Genomic DNA, 19,980 nt, shown 5'->3' with positions numbered 1-19,980 from the left:
CAAAGGGGATAATGCTACAAGAAAGCACAAGATTGCTGAAGGGAAAAGGTGAGCGTATCGATCAGTACATGCACACTGAGGCTGGGATGACTCAGAGCACACAAAACACTTTCTCAAGAGAATTGATTCAGTGCTGTCAGGGGAGGGAGCATGGGGGAAGGGGAAATTAATTATGTAGAGTTTTAAGCATGAGAACAGAAAATTTTAAATTTGATTCAAGGGGGAGCTAATGGAAGGACCAAGTCTGCAGCTCTGCTTGAGCTGTCAGGTGCTGGTACAGAGAATGCATGTTAATTCATGCTGCAGGTTTCCAGCTCCTGCTTTTGTCTGCACAAAGGCTGAGCCCTGGCCCTGGGTGCCTGTTCCCAGAGAGGCCCTGAGGATCAGTGAGCCATAGACTGCCAGCTTGGGGCTCCAGATGGAGTTGAAACTGTGAGAGGGCATAAACAGTCTCAACGTAGGTGCTAATGTGCGTGATCTTGAGACACTAGGGATCCTGATGCAGATGATTTCCTCACTAACTTCCTCATGCTTTCTGTTTACTGGGTTGTTAATTAGCTGTTCCACTATACTTGTTCAACCTGAAGTCACCCAAGCATTTGCCTCTTCCACTCCTGAATTATTTTTCTGCATAACTTCAGGGATACAAAGTGGTTTGTGGGCATCTGCTCTGGATGTGAAATTGCTTTATTATGTATTTTCCTTATGTTTTCTGTGTCCTGACTTCCACTTGTCTAAATCAGCGTTACATTACCTGCCGATGGCACTTTGGCAGAATCCTCTTTGTTAGTCTCAAAGCGTTTCTCTCGTGAGCCCTGTGACCCAACAGATTATCACGTGCTTCTAGAATCTGCTGTGATATTACTTCTGAGCTGCTGCTTTCCCAATTCTGGCTTTACACAATTTCTTGGTACTGTCTGCTTATAGTATCACTCCTCTGGATGAGAATTGCTTTCCCTTACAGTGAGAGGTAGATCTTCTGTCTATGCATCAGCCACTTGGTCTGCAGGACAGGGATCTATTGGCTTTGTATCAGCTATATTGTAATGTCGTGTAGATGTAGAGCATTAATAAACTGTTCCAGTGTGGGTACTTGATATAACTCTTTCAAGGAACATCGAGGGATTACTTGCCATGTTTGCAAAGGTCTTCTCAGGACTGAGCTGCTCGATACTGTATCTGCGTCAAGTTTTGAACTCCTGTTTTACTTTTGGCTTCTGAATCAGTTCCTTGTAATTGCTAATAGTGCCCCCAGTCTGTTCCAAGTATTTAGCAGAAGACTTTTTAGCTTAGTCCTCCCCTTGCGGAGCTCTGTAATCCAAAGCCTTGAAATTCACTCCCGGGACCTCCCGAGTCTTGTCTACCCCACTTTGCTCAGACTGTCCAGTTGATTAATTGCACTTCCTTCAGCTTTAAGTCCTTCATAGACAGTATTCTAGGAAGTTGAATGATTTTTGTAAAGGAGTTTTTCATTCTAATAAATTTACTCGTAAAAGACACTGGAAAGCTACTGAGCTCTGAAATAGCAAGGGTATTAAAATGTAGCCTTCTTCAGTCTGGTTTGCTCTTTCTGTGCAGTAAAGATGCACAGTTCTCAGGGGACTTCTCCCACTCCTCCTCTTGTTCTGCTGCTAGGCTGTGACTCAAAAGCTCTGCCACTGTAGTTGCAGTACTTTAAATGTTCCTATCCCAGCTTTCTTCCTCACCTCTGCCTCTCCACCCTGCAGCACAAGCGCACGTGGTGGCAGCTGCTGCAGTTTTCTCTCTGGTGTATTAGCCAAAAAGCCTCCTTCATCCTAGAGAGAGATAATCTCTTCAGCCGCTAAAGATAAAGTCTCCCACTGTTGTTTTTTTTTTTTTTTTTTCTTGCATTGAACTTCAGCTTTTTCTGCTATATTTTTCTTTATGAAAAACATTGTTTCAGAGGTCAATTAGTTACAGGGGAAGAGACAATGTAAAGTCCATAATTCTTTTTCCTTGATGGCCTTTTAGCAAAGTGTCAAACACCATTCATAGATAAGGAGGTCATCACTCTGATATACAGTAAAACAGCATCTTACTGCATGATCAGAATTGTGTACAGTACATGATGCTAAATGGAGGCCTTGTTTTCCTAAAACTCTATCCCACTCTAACACACTGTGTTTTAATCTGAATGGAAGAATAAGATAAGGGTATCATTAAAGCAGGAGGACAAGTTCCAGTAGGTAGGAGATGATGTACAGTACTGCTCAGCATTTTAATTAAAGTGTCCATCTGAACAGACAAGAGCCTACATTTTGAATGTTAGACTAAATGAGGCAGAGGATAAAAAGATAACCTTCAGACTTTGGGACAACTTAGGATTTTCTAAACACACACAACACTGTCTTGAGTCTGCATTACCTGGTAGCAGTGTTTGAATATCAGATAGGTAAGTTTCTGGAGAAGTATTTATAAATACCAATATTTCATGTATTGGCTCTGATTAAAAGTTTAGCATGGTATAAAGGAACACTAGCTCTGGTATAATTCCCTGAGCAGCGCTCTGTTTCACAGGCCAACTCATAAATTCCTTGAAGTCCTCGAATTTACTTAAATTATCTTGAAACTTTCTTTAACATTGTGGCTTGCTGAGACTGTAACTGGTCAGTTAATATCTGTTCAGCAAGGCACTCCTGATTTAACTCCCTTAAATAAAAAAGTATCTTTTTTTAAAAATCAGTTTTAGCTTTTTTTTTTTTTATGTTTCTGGGAGCCTAATCATGTCCCATCTGGTTGCTGTCACTCAAAATCAGTTCTAGCTAGTGAGTGTGTAACAGCATTGAAAAATTACTAGAAAGAAGACTATGGATAGAAACATGCATGTGCAACAAGATGAAGGGAAGAGGCTTTTGCAGAGCTCTTTGACTGCTTTTTAGAGGACCAGATCAGGAAAGAATCAAGAGAAACTCCAGGAGCAGAATTGTGTGGATGAGGGAATTAAAAGAGTTCAGATGTTTGGAGTTTTTTCTTCTCCCTATACTTTTAATCTAACCTACGTTAGATTAACCCGTTCCTCTTCTAAAGCGTCTCTTCCTGTTCTTCCCAGAAAATCTCTTCCTATAAGACCACAGTATTGTTTATTGCTCTTCTTGGTTGCCTAACACACCATTACTCAGAAACCTAGTATTACTTTTGTTCTCCCAGGATGGCCATAGTGTGTCTGTCTGCTTGCTCTACGTGCATGCACAAAGCGTGTTGCCAGACATTCTTCTTCATGAGCCAGGTGCTGGAGGTTACTGTCAATGAAATCAGAAGCTGCATGCCTTCTTTCTCCTCTGCTTTCACTTTGTATGAGGCAGCAAGGAGAAAATGAGATGATGACTTTAGGCCATGACTTTTGGGAGATGTGCCTGAGGACTGGAGGGAAACCAGTGTCACTCTAGTCTTCAAAAAGGGCAACATGGAAGACTTGTGAAATTGCAGACCAATCAGCCTCACCTCCATCCATGGAAAGAGGATGGGACAGCTCATTCTGGAGGTCATCTCCAAACACATGGGAGAAAAGAAAGTTCTCAGGAATAGTTAGCATAGATTCAGCAAGGTGAAATCATGGTTAACTAATTTGATAGCCTTCTGTGATGCTGTGACTAGCTGAGTAGATGAAGGGAGAGTAGTGGATGTTGTCTGCCTTGACTTCAGTAAGATTTTTTGATGCTATCTCCCATAATAACCTCATAGGTAAGCTCAGGAAGTATGAGTTAGATAAGTGGACTGTGAGATGGATTGAGAACTGGTGAAACAATAGAGTTCAGAGGGTTGTGATCAGCGGTGCAGAGTCCACTTGGAGGCCTGTTGCTAACAGTGTTCCCAGGGATCAGTTCTGGGTTCAGTCTTCTTCAACATATTCACCAATGATCTGGATAAAGGGAGGGAGTGTACCCACAGCAAGTTTGCTGATCATATGAAACTTGCAGAAGTGTCTGATATAGTGGAAGGCTGTGCTGCCATTTAGCAAGACCTGGACAGACTGGACAGTTGGGCGAGGGGGAACCTACTGAAATTCACCATGGACAAGTGTGAAGACCTGCACCTGGGGAGCAATAACCTCACACACCAGTACAGGTTAGGGGTTGACCTACTGGAAAGCAGCTCCACAGAGGACCTTGAAGTCTTGGTGGATAAGTTAACCATGAGACAACAATGTGCTTTTGTGGCCAAGAAGGCCAGTGGTATCCCAGGGTACATTAAGAAGAGTGTGACCAGCAGGTTGAGGGAGGTGCTCTTTCCCCTCTACTCTGTGCTGGTGAGGACACATCTGGAGTACTGTGTCCAGTTCTGGGCTCCCCAGTTCAAGGGAGACAGGGGACCACTGGAGAGAGTCCAGCAGAGGGCTATGACGATGATTAAAGGACTGGAATGTCTCTTTTTACAAGGAAAGGTTGAAAGACCTGGAGTTGTTTATCCTGGAGAAGAGAAGGCTGAGAGGGGATCTTATCAGTGTTTAAAAATATCTGAAGGGTAGGTATCAAGTGTATGGGGCTGGTTGCTTTTCAGTGGTGTCCAGTGATAGGATGAGGGGCCATGAGCATGAGCTGGAACACAGGAGGTTCCACCTGAACATCAGGAAAAATGTCTTTCCTGTGAGGGTGATGAGGCCCTGGAAGAGGTTGTCCATCATGGTTGTGGAGTCTGCTTTTTTGGAGACTTTCAGAACCCACCTGGATACATTCCTGTGTAACCTGCCCTAGGTGAACCTGCTCTGGCAGGAGGGTTGGACTAGATGATCTCCATCAGTCCCTTCCAACCCCTACCATTTTGTGATTACTGGGGATGAGCCCGAAGTCACTGCTACTGGACTTCGTCTCTCTCTGCTCAGTTTAGAAACTGTTTTATCACTGGGAGCAGCAACAGCAGCAGCTCATCTGGTGGCCACCAGAACCTTCAGCACTTCCTTTTTATAGTGTGATTCAGAGAAGTTATTATTTTAGGTTTGTCTTTTAGGAGGAAACATTGCTGAAGCAGATTAACAGGCTATTTGGTTTGTCTGTTCTGGGCTAGATACGCCCCACAGGGCAGCAGTTAAAAAACCTGATGAGGTTTTTATCAGAGGCCCTTTTATCTAAAGGACCTGGTACCATCAAAAGTCTGATGCACCCTTGCAGTTAGAATCTGAAACCTTTATTTTGCAAAAATCCGCAAGCACTGATAGATCATCTATTCTGTTACAGGGAAATTTTATTTTGGAGAGTTTTGCGCTGCTAATGCTTGTAAAGATTATTTCAAAAAGGTCTTGAGCCTTTTCTAAAAAGTGATAAATTATATATATATTCTTCACAAATATACAAGAGCAGTTTTGGGCTCGTATTGCCACTCATGCACCTAGGGAATTTTTATAAGCGATTGCAAATATTGATTAATCGATTGGAATTGATTAACTCAAAGGAACATGAAAGAAAGCATAATGCAACTGTGCTTTATGAATAGTGGATTCTTATACTTAGGGCCAATCATTCCTTGTAAAGTCCTACTAAGAGGAGAGTACCGTAAGTATCATAATGCTTTTACATTCTTAAAACTTTCGGTGAATGAATGGAAATATATATATATATATATATACACACACATATATATATAAGAAGAGCCCAGAATGCCTGAACATGTTAATATTTTGCTCTCCTAGATGGCACAAAACTCTTTGCAAACTAGTGGGTTCTCAAAGAAATAATACTGCGCTTAATCCTCTCTTTTTTTCCCTAAGGTAAAATTAATGTTTCCTTCAGATTTAGCAAACAGAGATTCTCTTTACCTTCTCTATAATCAGTTATTGAAGATGTTCTGAAAAGGAACTGCACAATGTGAGGTGCCTTCAGCTTAACAATTTTGGAAAATATTTGCAACTCTGAATTATTTTTGCTTTTTTTTTTTATCAAACTGCTAAAAAGTCAGCCAGTTTGCTCAGAGGGGCTAGTTACAAAATACAAAAAAGTGTTACTGAGCCTGACTGATAGGCATGTGCATGATATTTGAGAGGCAGAATACTGACTTAACACATAACCAGCTGGAGGAAGGTTAAGGTAAATTCTCAAGGAAAATATTAATACCTAGAAATATTGATTATATATCAAATTATAAGTAAGATTCTTTAACAGTGAAGAAATAAATGCCTTTTGATTAGTTTACAAATGGTTATTACTCAAGGGAGGTAAACATTTTGAATTGGATCAATAGTGCTGCTGACATTTATATTGGAGTTCCAGGGGAGTATATGTACATGGTTTTGTTCTAAAAAACAAATTTGGAGAGCTCAAGACATGAATTCTGTAATTTACTCTTCCTCTCCAAGGTCCTGAGTTAAGAACTCCCTTTCATCTCATAATTTCCCTGCCTATGTTTTGCTGACTTCTTCTGTCTTTTTTATTTTTTTAAATTTCCTATTCTGGTATCTGCTTCATAACCTTCTTAAAATCATGCTGAGCATTAATTTGTTGATATTTCATATTGCTCAAAGTGAAGAATAAGTTGGCCAATGGGATGCTCTTTTAACTTGAGCTTATCTTACTAAAATGATTATAGAAGTAAAAAATAAAGTGGTTTGTGAACTTGATTTGGATCAGTGGAAGAACTATGGACTCATTTTGTTCATATGATCGCCCTGTGGTTGTGTCTCAGGGCATTATAGTTCTTATAAGTCATGTAAGATAGGCAAGTCTTGTTACTACTGCTGTATTGAAGTGCAAGACAACCTGATGCCTGTTTAGGCTATGCAGGATGTCTTGGATCTAAAAGGGAAATTAACTCAGATTTTCCATCCACTGGGGAGCACTCTAGCAGCCCACTAATCCTTCTGTGGGGGAAATTCCCAAAGCATATGGATTGTGAACGTATCATCCAGTACTTTCGGGATTTACTGAATCAAGCTTAGTAGTTGTTGGAGCTCTCCAGCTCCCATCAAATGCCAGATTAAGATTGTCCTGGTTTGCTGTCAGAAGCCACATAATTTTAATTGTACGAATGTAGCTGTGCCTTCTGTGTCCTGAAAACCTTTTCTTAAATAGTGGGGAAGGATGTTTTTCAGAAGTTACTTTTTACATTTCTCATTGTCATGACTTTTAGTGATGATTCTGTCCTGCTTTCCATTTTATCTGCAGTGCTTTCATTGATTCAGAATGGGTAGTACTTTGTCAGACAACAAACATTTGTATCAGCAGTTCAAACACTGATGTTTCTCAGAAGCCCCAGTGCTTAGAATTGTTGAGTTTAGTATGGAGAACTTTGTTCTTTTTCTTGTACAAAATAGCTAACAGTGTATCTATAAATTGTTAGGAAGAAAATACATACTTGGCACAGTGAATCACTTGGTAGTCTGACAGTTAAGAGCCATTGGCATTTGGGAAGAACATGTCATGGTCTGCCAGCTGTCCTGAATGATTCAACAGCTGTCTTTCAAGGACACAGGAGTGACTGGATTTTTAATCTTTGTGAAATGTATGCTAAAAAAATACAGTTTCAGTTATATTCAATGTCCACTATCTAATTTTTTTTTTTTTTAGCACTGTCTTGAGATGTAATTGCCATGTTTGTTTTGTTGCCTTGAAAGAAATTGAAGCTAACATACTATTTTTGAATAATGTAACGTGTCTGGAGGACAGTACTTTGTGTTACAAGAACTATGAGTGACTATTTGAAATTTTTCACTTGACCTGGCAAGAGGGATGGAATCAGACACTTGGTCCTTGGCAAACCAGTTACCATTACCGTCTGGGGCTTTGTTCTTCTGTATCTTGTGTCATGTCTTTGGTTTGTAACTGATTATAAACGTACACATGATTTTGTACATTTCAGATAAGAAATGACAATACATCAGGCTTATGCATGCCTTATGCATGAGTATCACCACAGACTTAGTTACTTAAGCATAGCTGGTACAGTAAAATACTTTAGGTACAGTAAAATATTTCTTAACTCTAACAGAATGATTCATAAAACTTCTGCTTAGGTGCTATGCTGTTCATAGGTGCCATAGTAACTACCAGAGGTATTTTTTTCCATTAGAGTTCTGCATTTATGCTAGAGGTTCATGTGGCCACTATGGGCTAAAGGTGAAGAGGAGGCAACTATGTCTTGCCAGAAGTGTGTAGAGTATAAGAATGTGTAGCACATGAAGACTGTCAGAGAGCATCAAGCTCCTAGTGAAGTTTTGATGGATAGCATCTGTGTAACTGCTGTTGAGGACAGAGAGCTTGCGACGCACAGCAGAGGACAAACTAGCAGAGACTTTGCAGCTGTGGTAGTTTGTGCAGATGGGCGTTTGAAGGGGAACTAGAAACAGTGCACAAGATAGTGTAGGGCTGCTAGAGTTGGTGCAGTGACAGTGATGATGGGCCACAGAGAGTGCTCCCTAACGCCAGCTGGACCAGCCACCCATGACACATCTAGAGGTTTCAACCTAGATCCATAGGTAGGATGGGACCATCTTAGTCTCAGGCTGATGGAAGTGGCAGTTGTCTCTCCTGAACACAGGGCAGCAGTGGTGGCTTCGCATGTGGGAGATGTACTGTGGTCAGACTGCCGAGCTGCCAGCTGGAGAAAGGTGATAAGGACTGCACAGCATCAGACAGGGCAAACAGGAGTTTGACAACAGCTTTAAGAGTGCACTGAAGAGACAAGAGGCACCAATCTGTTGACCAGACTTGCTCTCAGGTGGTGCTGTGACAGGATAAGACACAATGCACACAAACTGAAATACAAAAACTATCTGTTTAAGTGTAAGAAAAGCCTTTTTTACTGTATGGGTGGTCAAGTACTGGAACAGGTTGCTCAGAGAGGTTGTAGCATTAATTTACATGTTTGGGGACTAGAAAGCTAATGCATGCTGGGTTTACTCATTATCAGTCATAGTCACATGCCCTTCATATCAATGTTTCCTTAGTTCAGTGTTTTGAAAGCTTTAATTACAGAAAAATTGTAGTTTGATTGACTAGAGAAACAGATTTTGTTTGTCAAGAAATTAAGAAGGATGCCCAAGGGCAGATTTGACTGACTGCAGTAGATTATGTTACTCTTAACATTTTCCATTTTTGTCACATCTTCAGTTCTGTAATGGGTAACCACTAACTGTAGCAGAGGACATTGTCTGTCCTTGAGGCCAAGCAGTGCAGCATGGCATGTATACATACAGCTAAACTCTCTTGCAGCTTCCTCTCCTCCTAGCCTCACCAAACCAAGGTAGTTTTACTTATACTGGGAAGTAGCCCTGGCTCAAGCTCTCCTCCAAGTCATGACCAGGGTCTGTAGGAGAAGTGGTAGTTGGCAGAAGCCAAAACAGTACCAGCTGTGCAGACAGTTGTGTCAAGAGCAAACCAGCCCAGACTATACCATGTCAGTGCTTGAGTCCATCCTCTGGTCCTGTTGAGTTTTTACTTCATAGTTGTAGTTTCTGATTCTGACTGATATAAATATGCCAAAGAACTTTAGCAGCACAGTTCACTTAAGTTGGTATAAAACCTAGGGTAGGTAACATCTTGGTCTAAGAGAGGGAAGAAAACCATATCATCTTGACTTCAGGTGATATGAGGATAGATCATGCTGGCTGATGCTGATAAGGGAGCTAATTGCTTCCTAGCAGTTAAATGCATGCTTGAAAGCAAGAGTGAATGAGACAGTGATGTGGCTGTAACTGTGGCATGTTTATTCACTTGTCTAGTAAATTGTTTTGTGAAATGACACTCTGTCATTAAAGTCCAATTGTTAGAAATGCCAGTAACTACACTTCAAAAAAAAAAAAATCTTTATAAAAGCAAAATCTTGATAGACCTATCTGGTTTGTATTGTGAATGTGTCTTTCAAAAACCTGACTTTTCCATTCAGCCTGCTAACTTTTAAGAAAGTTAAAATATTTTCTTTGTCACAAAGGACAGTGATCAAAGTGTTTTCATGGCAACAACCCAAGGTTCCCATATTTTTCTCAAAAATGTTCATTTTTTGAAGCTTTTACATGCTTCACAGTTTAGAAGGGAAAGAAAATATCCATTGCATGAATTAATCAGAGTATGTAAATAAGCATATAAACAATAAAATTTATAATAATTTAAACTTTAGTTTTGTTCTTTGTATTTGTATATTATCCCTTATTATCCTTAAGAAAGATGCTTTATTATATTAGAAAAAATGTATTGAGACAATGAAATTTTAGTAGTCTAAAAGGTTGAACAACAGACGTTAAATACTTCAGATTCTTTATAAATTTCTGTTTAAAATTTTATCATGTTTTTAAAGTATCATTCTTTAGAATATTAACAGATTGCCACAGCATTACACATAGCAGATTCACAAATGGTGATATGAAAAACCTCTTCCTGTTTTCATTTTGTATGTATTTTTTTTAAAGCTAGAACTGCTTTAAGCAAGAAAAGCTTTCATACTGCACTGTTTTACAAAATACTAGAATTAATTCTATGTATGATAACAGATCTATTTTTTAATTCTGAAATTACTCATCTTTATCCTTTCAAAGTAACTACAGAGGGTGCCAGTAATTTAATCCTCAGTCTGGAAGAGAATCAAGAGGATTCACATAGAGCAGGCTGGCAAGCAAGTTTTGTGGTTCTCATGCTAAAAGCAAAAAAACCATGCCTTGGTTATTACAGTCTGCTCTATCTTAATTTTAGCTTTGGGAAATGGCCTGGTTATCTCTTAGTTGCAATTTATTTAGAAAGCTAAAATACATGTGCAATACTTCAGCTGATTGATAGACAGCTCTCAAATGTATTAAATTGCCTTCACGTGTTTCTAACATTTTTTTATAAGGGAATTGTATTTGTGGATTCCAGTCTGTTGTCTAAAAAAGCCCATAGATTTACCTGATAGAAAAGTTGTATTTTGGTAAGCCTGATTCATAATTATGAGATTGAAAATATTTTAGCCTGAAATTTGAAATGAAGCACACTGAATAAAGATTATATGCATTATTCTTTCAGTACCACAAAAAACAAAGTTTAATCTTTTTTCCAAGATGTCTTTGGATTATTTTAATTTCCAAGGATCAGGGCCCATATAATACATTTTTCTTGCATTGATTGCATTTAGAGGATAACATATACCTTCCACCCTCCCATAAACTGTGGAGCATTTTGCATGTCACTTTACCAATTCAGAGGCAAAGCAAGAGGAAGGGAATGTGCTGCTTCAAATGCTTTAGACAACTGACATAAGGTCGGTTTTGCAGATTACGTAGGAGGTGCTTTTAGTTCACACAAGGAGAACTGAAAAGACTATTACCTATTAACGTAAGCATGAAAGTTTTTAAAAAGTAACTTCTGTACCTAATTTTCAGTCTCTCCCAGTGGTACACACACTTTTATGGTTCTCTAAGATGAATTAGAGCACATTCACACATAGTAAAATGATCCTTCTTTTAGCAAATACATACCTGTCTATACTAAAAAAGGTGCTAGAGACATAGTTAAATCGTTCCTTACTGGCCTGCGTAGGCTACATGATGTCTTACTGTATTTTACAATGATCAGCTGCACTGAAGACAGGTGCTGCCATTCTGTTGTTCTTGGTGGCTCCACACAATGAACTCTGTGAAGTAAAATTGTATTTAGCTTCCATTTTTTAAAAAGGCTTGGATAACATGGTACTGCTGATATTTTTAAAATCTTTGAGTAAGTGAAGAAGTTTAACAGAATAAGGATGGATTCATTCCACCTATTATCTCTCTCAAAATGAAGTGTCTAAATGTGAGTTAGAGTAGATCACCCTATCATTAGAGGAAAGTGAATGATTCTCATCTAACTAGTGTGGTTACCTTTGTCTACAGGCTGCAGAAGGACTCTAGAGGGATGCCTTAGGCTGGTCTTGTTTGCAAAGGCAAATGCCATCTTTCAGTAGCTGGAAATACTGTGAATTGGATCACTGTAAAATGCGTGGGGTTCTAAATCTACAGGCATTTCTTTACTGTGGTTTTCACTAGAACCCGCTCATTCCAGCATGACACATACTTAATAAGTTTCAAAAAGTAGACGATAGTTTTGTGTTTATTGTCAGAATTTTAGGCATATTGCTGGATAAACTTGAAATGAAATTTAAATTAAGTCATCTGTTCAGGATTTATATAGTTAATCCACAATGGGCTGTGTTTGCTTTTTTTAGATGTGAATAGTTAAGTTTAGCAGTTTTACACCAAACAAGTCAAATGATGTAATTAGTGATGTTTTGCTATTAGACAGTTATAATTCAGATGATGACATTTGGTTAGTCTGTTAACATTTCTCTCTAAACATTTGTATTCCATTTAAATTAACAAAGTAGTTTTATAGCCTTGTGTAAATTCCTACTTCCCAATGAGTCCACCATTTCCTTACTCAACCAAAGCACTGCAGACCTCCATGGTCACATCTATTTCATGATTGTGCAGGCATTGTATAATTTAGATTTTAAAAATACATTACGATCTTTTTAAAACTTTAAATTCTGTAACATAGTTCTAAAGACAAAAACAGGTAAGCATGTTTTTTGCAGTAAGGGATACATTTTTTTTCCTTTTAACAGCATAATGTTACAAAATTGTGAAGGGTGAAATTCTGTCTGGATGTTCATGAGCAATTTATATTGCAGGCAAGGTCTATGTTATCATAAGCAGAGACAATAAGGGAAGCTGGGCTTTGACCACTGGAAGAAGAAACAGCTAACACTGAATACTAAATGAAACAGTTTTTCTGATTTATCTACGCATGTCTGTAGCATTAATATTTTCCATCTGTGAACATTTTTTATCTGCATATTGGGAGGCTGGACAGTTCGTTAATTTGAAGAGTAAAATCTTAAAAGCAGATGATAGTTTCTTGTCTTTTTCTGTGTTCTTTTAAATAGGAACAGATGTCTCAGGTGTTAGATGCAATGTTTGAAAAGCTGGTTGAAGGAGGGGAACATGTCATTGATCAAGGGGATGATGGTGACAACTTCTATGTCATTGACAGGTGAACCGCTGTGTCTTATTGTAGCACAACGTATTATGCAAAAGTCCATTGAGAAAAAAATCTATTTCTCTACTTACTTTTATTTAACTCTTACTTGAGTTTGCAAGGGAGAGAGAAAAAAGAACACACATGAACCAGTACAGCTGTCTGAGTTACAGAGAGCAATTTTTGAAAGGAGGCAGATTTTTCATATGGAAATGTCCCTGTCCTCTTTATGCATTGCTAGATCCCAGAGGCTGTTTTTATTTTGTGGTGTGATTTGGGGTTTTTTAGCCATTTGGGATAGCTATGTCATGTTTTACCAGATACCAGATTGTACTGCATCCCCAATGCAAAAAAAGAGTTACTAATTTAATGTTGTGGAGAAGAAATCCACAATATATTAGATAAAAACATACATTTATTTCATAATCTTAATGTTGCTTTTCACATGCATTCCTTCTGTTTCCTGCATCTCCTCTATTTATTACATTATAGATCACTACTTTAAAATATTTTAAATGTTAAAAAACTTGTATTATTATTTCAGTGATCATATCATAGTAATTTTTTGCAAAAACTTGTTACATTTGTATTTGGTGTGTTTAAAATGAAATTTAAAAACAGTTTCTAAGTAAGATCTTTATTTTTAATAAGTTCTGGTGATCAATAGATCACTGTACATCCAGTTTATCTTTAAACTCAGTTAATGTAAAAACTAAAAACCTTATTCTTCCCTTTACCAAGGAACTACTTTTATTATTTATGGAAGTGATTAAGATGCCTCTGCAAGGTGTTTATTATCAGTTAAACAAGCAGATGTATCTTTCAAATGGTTTGTCTTTGAAATTCACGGTATAAAAAACATAGTGAGGGGCTGCTTAGAAAAGACCAACAATGGATTCTGCTCACTGTATTTATGTATCTTTTCAACAGAGGTACATATGATATTTACGTAAAATGTGATGGTGTTGGAAGGTGTGTTGGAACCTATGATAACCGAGGAAGTTTTGGTGAGTTGGCCTTAATGTACAATACACCCAGAGCAGCTACAATTATAGCTACCTCTCCTGGTGCCATCTGGGGTTTGGTAAGTGAAATACTTGTTTAAAGATATTATTTGTTTTAATTATTTTTATATAAATTGCACTGGTATACTATATCGGCTTTAAAAAAAAAATGATCATTTCAGAAAGTTTAATTTTTAAAATTCTGAGAACTCCCAACACAATACTGTCTTTTTTTTCCAGAAACTGCAGAGTCAAGCCTATGGCTTGAGAAAACACTGAGTTGTTTTTTTTTAAAAAAAATTTCTTTTATTCTATTTGAATGATAATTTCCCAAACTGCAAACCACTTGACAATTACTTAGACACATATATTAAATGTTTTCCCACCTCTTGACTGGAAATACCTTTGGTTCCAGAGTAAAATTCAAACGTGAGGTTATTTATCGGTGTTACCTATCTGGATCTATCTACAACAGTAATAGAATTTACCAAAAGACTAAAACTGGGATAGTTATCATCAAGATGTATTTCTCAATCTAATGATTGATTCCAAGATAACATTTTCCTGTTGAAGTGACACACATAATTTTTCAACATCTTAATCTACATGACTTTTGGGATCATGGCAGAGTTTAGGACACTTTAAACTGGATTGGGTTATATTGGCCAGCAAGTCCCACTGATAGGAGTGCAGGCTTGCAAAGCATTTCACCTCTTGTCTGCCACCAGGGCACAGTCATGTGAAGTTAACAGAAGAAAACAGCATATATGCAGTTTTTCCATCTGTCTGCTTCACTGGGGTGGCCAAATATTAAGGAATGCCCAGCTGGCTGTTCAGGGCAGCAGTGAGTCTTGTTCTGCTGAAAGAGCAGAAAATGGGTGGTGACCTAAGACCCAGGCCCATGTATTTTGGGTTTGTTTGTATAATAGAAAAACCTCTTTGAGTACATACCAATATGTATGGGACCTCAGGACAATGAAAAAACTTTGTAAATGAAATACTTAAACACTGAGGATTTCTTAAATATCATAAATTACCCACTCGGTGTTCATTGTATAGCTGACCTGTTTAAGGTACACTCTACCCTCTTAGTGTGAACTCTACATATATTCTCTGTAGAAGGGCAGAGAAGCTTTTCACAACCTGAATCAGATCAGGAGCTTAACTTCAGGAGCTCTTGAATGACCTCTAGAGGAATCTTTCTCAGCTGACTGTAGAGGGAGACTATCCAGCTACTTTGACAGCTGAACTGAGTGACTAAAATTGGGTAATATGAACATATTCAGTCATTTATATTTTCTACCACACGCTCATTTTCTGTTAATAAGCTCCCTTTTTCTCTTTGCGTTTACAGGACAGGGTAACGTTCCGAAGAATCATTGTAAAAAATAATGCCAAAAAGAGAAGAATGTATGAAAATTTTATTGAGTCATTGCCATTCCTTAAATCTTTAGAAGTAAGATTTGCCTTGCATTATTTTAATGGGTGGATACCTAATAAAATTCTGCTTTTTATTTTTAAGAGCTTTATTTTTATATGTCTGTTTTTCCAAAATAATTTTTGAATTGGAATGTATAGACTTCTTACAAAAATGTAAACTCTATCAAAACATCTAGGTGTTAAGAGTATAATATACCCTCTGGAACACTATTCAACAGTTCTTTTTTTTAGTTCCTATAAAACCAGGAAAAAAAGATACTCTGCTATGTGCAAAAATTCATTTAAAAAATATGAAAGGGCTTCCTGCATATAATATTATAACACTAATGAAATATTTCTTACTTTTTCTTTTTTAAATTAAGGTATCTGAGCGTTTAAAAGTGGTTGATGTGATTGGCACCAAAGTGTACAAAGATGGAGAACAAATCATTGCTCAGGTATATTTTATTTCTAGTTTTTGTTTTCTAATAGGTAACGATTACCATGTTATCTATAGATAATAAATACTTTTAAACTATGTTTTTCTTTCTCAGATGAAACAAAAATATTATATCTTGTATCTAAAAGAGGTGATTATTTTGTTACAGCAGCTAATTTTTCATTTATGTTACTTTGCAAAACATCCCTCTGTTGATACTAATCAAGGAGTCAATGTTTTTAGTATACTTAGAAATTTAAACTATATAAAAGAATATTGGTCCAATAAGGACCAGTGAAGACTTACCTTGGTTTTGTTGTTAAAATATTATAAGAATGCAGAAGTAAACTCTTCAGGGTAGGCAACTGAGATTTTCTTGCCCCAAAATAATTATTGGATATCAGATAGCCCTTGGAGACTTTTTATAGTGGAAACTCTATAAGGGAAGTAATAGGGAGGGAATGCAAAGGTGGAGGCAGAGGACCAAGGATCCTAAATTCTTCCATAGTATTGTTTTTCTCTGCATTGTGTATAAGGAACAGTCAGCTATGTCTTTTCATAAAAAAGGTTTTGCTGTCAGTTCTGTATGGATATTTTGATTATGTGCCTGTGAGTATGGTTTTCACATTAAGAGTGATTCTTTTGCCAAAGTCATCAAAAAGGTGAGCTTCAAGGCAAACATTTCAATGTTACCATGAAACTAAAAAGGAAATTTCACATTTCCTTTACTCACTTTATTTTTTTTTTCTTCTACAGGGTGACTTGGCAGATTCTTTCTTCATTGTGGAATCTGGAGAAGTAAGGATTATAATGACAAGGAAGGTAAACATCCCTAAACCACAGAATTTCCTATTTATAATGATGCATTCTAAATGTTAAACAGTAACACTACCATTGTTACTAATTTTGCTTATGCAATCCTGAGTTCAGCAAATCTCTCATTTTCTCTCTTCCTTTCTCTTTTTTATCTGATATTTCAGGGTAAACAAGATGTAGAAGAGAATGGAGCAGTTGAAATAGCTCGATGCTCAAGAGGACAATATTTTGGAGAACTTGCTCTTGTAACCAACAAACCACGAGCCGCTTCTGCGTTTGCTCTTGGCACTGTCAAATGTTTAGGTATTGCTCATTTTACATATAATATAAAATTATACATAATCTATCTGGTTGTTTTTACTGTGAAATCTCTTTCTCCAGAATATAGGATTTAATTACGTTTACCAAATTAAGACAAAATACCTCATGTATTACTGTGCATTCCTATTGACATTATTTATCTGCAAAGAATATTTGCAATTGATAACTGGTATTAAACACAAATTTGCCAATGTCTCTCTGATCCCATGGAAGTAGGAAGTGTTTCAGAATAGCACAGAGAGTATTGCTGCAAACCATGTATAGCGATCAGATAAATGTGTAATACGCTGCAGAAAGTTAAGGTATTTCTTTTCTCAGTAGACTGACTGTTGTCAGTCAACTGTGATAAAAATCCTGTCCCCATTTTATCACCGTGACTTAAGCTTTAACAAATTCTTTGTCTTCACCAGCTGTTAATTTAATCATTCCATCACACTGTAGTCTCAGACACAGGAAAAGCAAAGACTATTGGAGTTGTGCTCATAGACCACACTTTGCATATGCTGCTTTTCATGGTCTAATGTTTAGCTCCTAAATATTTGTATCTTAATTATGCAAAAACTGTAAACTGCAAAGACAGATTGGGAATTCTTGAATGACAGTTTGATTACCAAGCCAATAACCAAAAAAGGTATATACTTGTAAAACGGTATATACTTATAAAGGTATTATTTTTAAACATCCTTACCCCCAAACACACTGAGATGATCACACAATAAAGATCAAGAATGGCAGAGAGGAAAGAATGAGATGCGGTGGTGACAAGAGTATCATTACCCAGTATGGGTGAGTCACTAAGATCCCTGGCACTTCCCAAATAGCAGAGATCTTGAATTTTTCTCAAGAGCCAAGAGACTACAGGCAGCAGGTTGGAAGCTGGTTGAAGTACATAGCCTGGCCCATTGGCTATAACAATAGAGGATACCATGCGATCATATAAAGAAAAAATTTGGGTTGGCTGCACATTGACTTTGCATGTGAATTACAGTCTCCAACTTCTCCTACATTTGCTGGGAAATTATTGTCTATTACAATATCCACCGTGGGTGGAAGCAGGTAAAAATAGCAAGGAAATACACTAAGTTAGAGCACAAACAACATCAACAAGGAATGCATTTTTTTTTTTAAGTCTCAAAAGACCTTAAAAACTATGTTCTGTGGAATAATCCAGGCCGCTTCAGACTTCTTCAGCAGCTCTGGGGTGGCGCAGATTTTAATATGAAAATATCTTAGAATTTGCTACATTTCTTATTTTTAAGTTTATTTCTGAAGTTTCAAGACAGTAATGTGTTGGTTGATCTTGGTTTTGCTCTGGTAAGTGCTTCTCTTCTGTGCAAACAGTATATGCCTCAGTAATAGGTGTCCTGTTATAATTTAAATTTTTACATTGGAATGTCATAAACACCAAGATTAGTGTCTGCAACTGATAAGCATATTATATTCTGTCTCTTTCTCTCCCTTTTTATCCTAGTTATGGATGTGCAGGCATTTGAAAGGCTTTTGGGACCTTGTAAGGAGATTCTGAAAAGAAACATTGCAAACTATGAAGAGCAGCTAGTTGCTTTGTTTGGAACGAACATGGACATTGCTGATCCCAGTGCATGAAATACACATTGGAGCGACCAGATCTGTTATGAGGATATAGCACAGTGGTGGTTAGTCCACTAAGAAATTGTCTCTCTTCCTATAGATGCCAAGCATTTTCTGTGATTTTAAAAGTGGGTTTGGGGGTATTTTTTTGATTTATTACAGCGGTAATACTAGTAAACAAACCAGGAATTCAATAAATTGTGGGCTTGATTTTTGAACGTGCTTAGCACCGATGGTTCCATCTGGCATTAAGACAACTCATGGTAGGTAGCACAGCACCTTTGAGAATCAAGTCCTTTAACACAGCATTTCCTTAAGGTGTAGATTAAAAAAACAAAACCCCACATGCGATGAACTTGTTAAACCAGCTTCTGTTCTTCAAAGAGGTTACAACTTTTCTGGAAAGACTGTTAGTTTGAATGTGATATGTTGAAAGTATTAGTGCACACAAAGTGTTTATATGTATTGATACAGAAGATACACAGTAGATATTACTTTCTGACTATTACAGTTGTCATGATTTTATGTTGCATTTATCACAGATGTAGTGAATCACCAAGACTAATCGTAAGATAAAGCATGACAATGCATTTTGTGTAATGCTCATGACCCAAATCTGATTTTTAACATTTTGTAATTTGTTTTAAAGTCCTTTGTTTACTGTCATGTTTCAGCACGACATTGTAATATCTTATGCAATCTAGAGGACTTGTATATTTTTGCAATAAACTGCATTTTTTTATTAGTTAAATGTATTCTGTACAGTCTAGAGTGAGGACAGCTGACAAACTAACCTTAACGCTTTAAAAGCAAGGGCATAGGTTATTGTCATGTTCTACTTAATCATATGTAACCTATATTGTTTTCCTTTTTCCTCATTTTATATTTATGCATTTTGTCTTCTCTATCTATGCTTGTTCTCTAGCTTTTTTTTTTTTTTTTAGGTCTCACTTTTTTTATCTCTTAAAACTTTTACCTGTTTCAAATTAAATGATCTCTGTATATCTCTCTTCCTGCAGTCTAATCTTAGCTATCAAAGACCAGATTCAATTACTGAAGTGACTGAAAACAAAAGCTATGCTAAACTAAGCTTGTCCTTAAAAAATCGTTATCAGGAACTAAATTTTTTTTATTATTATTTGAAAGATCCAATACTTCAACAGCTTTGCACAAATCTAGAAAGTATGTAATTGTTAAAGCTAACATGTCCTGCTTTCAGAAACCTGTTAGGTAGTCATAAAATAATCTTTTTAGCATGGGATACCTTCTGAGACTGAGGAGAGAGAATATCATCTTAATGAAGAGCACAGGGCTCATTGCTTACAAGGGTCTGTGACTGGAAATTTCAGGCACAGTCCAATTTTAATACTGCTTACTGACCTATCCATTGACGTACATGGAAAGCTAGTGCACATCATGGTGACTGGCAGCCGTTCTGCCAGAGTGATACTCCAAGAAATAT

The 19,980-nt window shown here is 37.3% G+C and overlaps 1 protein-coding gene across 1 annotated transcript in view; it reads left to right on the top strand.

The window, feature by feature from the left end:
• The window catches only part of PRKAR2B (protein kinase, cAMP-dependent, regulatory, type II, beta), a 32,091-nt gene extending 13,434 nt beyond the window's left edge, over nucleotides 1–18,657 (top strand). The window contains exons 5-11 of the mRNA XM_008944225.1: nucleotides 12,838–12,944; nucleotides 13,860–14,013; nucleotides 15,288–15,389; nucleotides 15,736–15,810; nucleotides 16,548–16,613; nucleotides 16,772–16,910; nucleotides 18,400–18,657. Coding sequence (XP_008942473.1) covers nucleotides 12,838–12,944; nucleotides 13,860–14,013; nucleotides 15,288–15,389; nucleotides 15,736–15,810; nucleotides 16,548–16,613; nucleotides 16,772–16,910; nucleotides 18,400–18,533 — 777 coding nt within the window. The 3' untranslated portion in view covers nucleotides 18,534–18,657. The remainder of the gene's footprint in view (nucleotides 1–12,837; nucleotides 12,945–13,859; nucleotides 14,014–15,287; nucleotides 15,390–15,735; nucleotides 15,811–16,547; nucleotides 16,614–16,771; nucleotides 16,911–18,399) is intronic.
• Nucleotides 18,658–19,980: the final 1,323 nt, after the last annotated feature.

Source organism: Merops nubicus, unplaced genomic scaffold (assembly GCF_000691845.1).
Source record: "Merops nubicus isolate BGI_N331 unplaced genomic scaffold, ASM69184v1 scaffold5567, whole genome shotgun sequence".
Lineage (NCBI taxonomy): Eukaryota > Metazoa > Chordata > Aves > Coraciiformes > Meropidae > Merops > Merops nubicus.
Note: the sequence above shows the minus strand (reverse complement) of the source record. Positions and strands in the feature narration are given on the sequence as shown.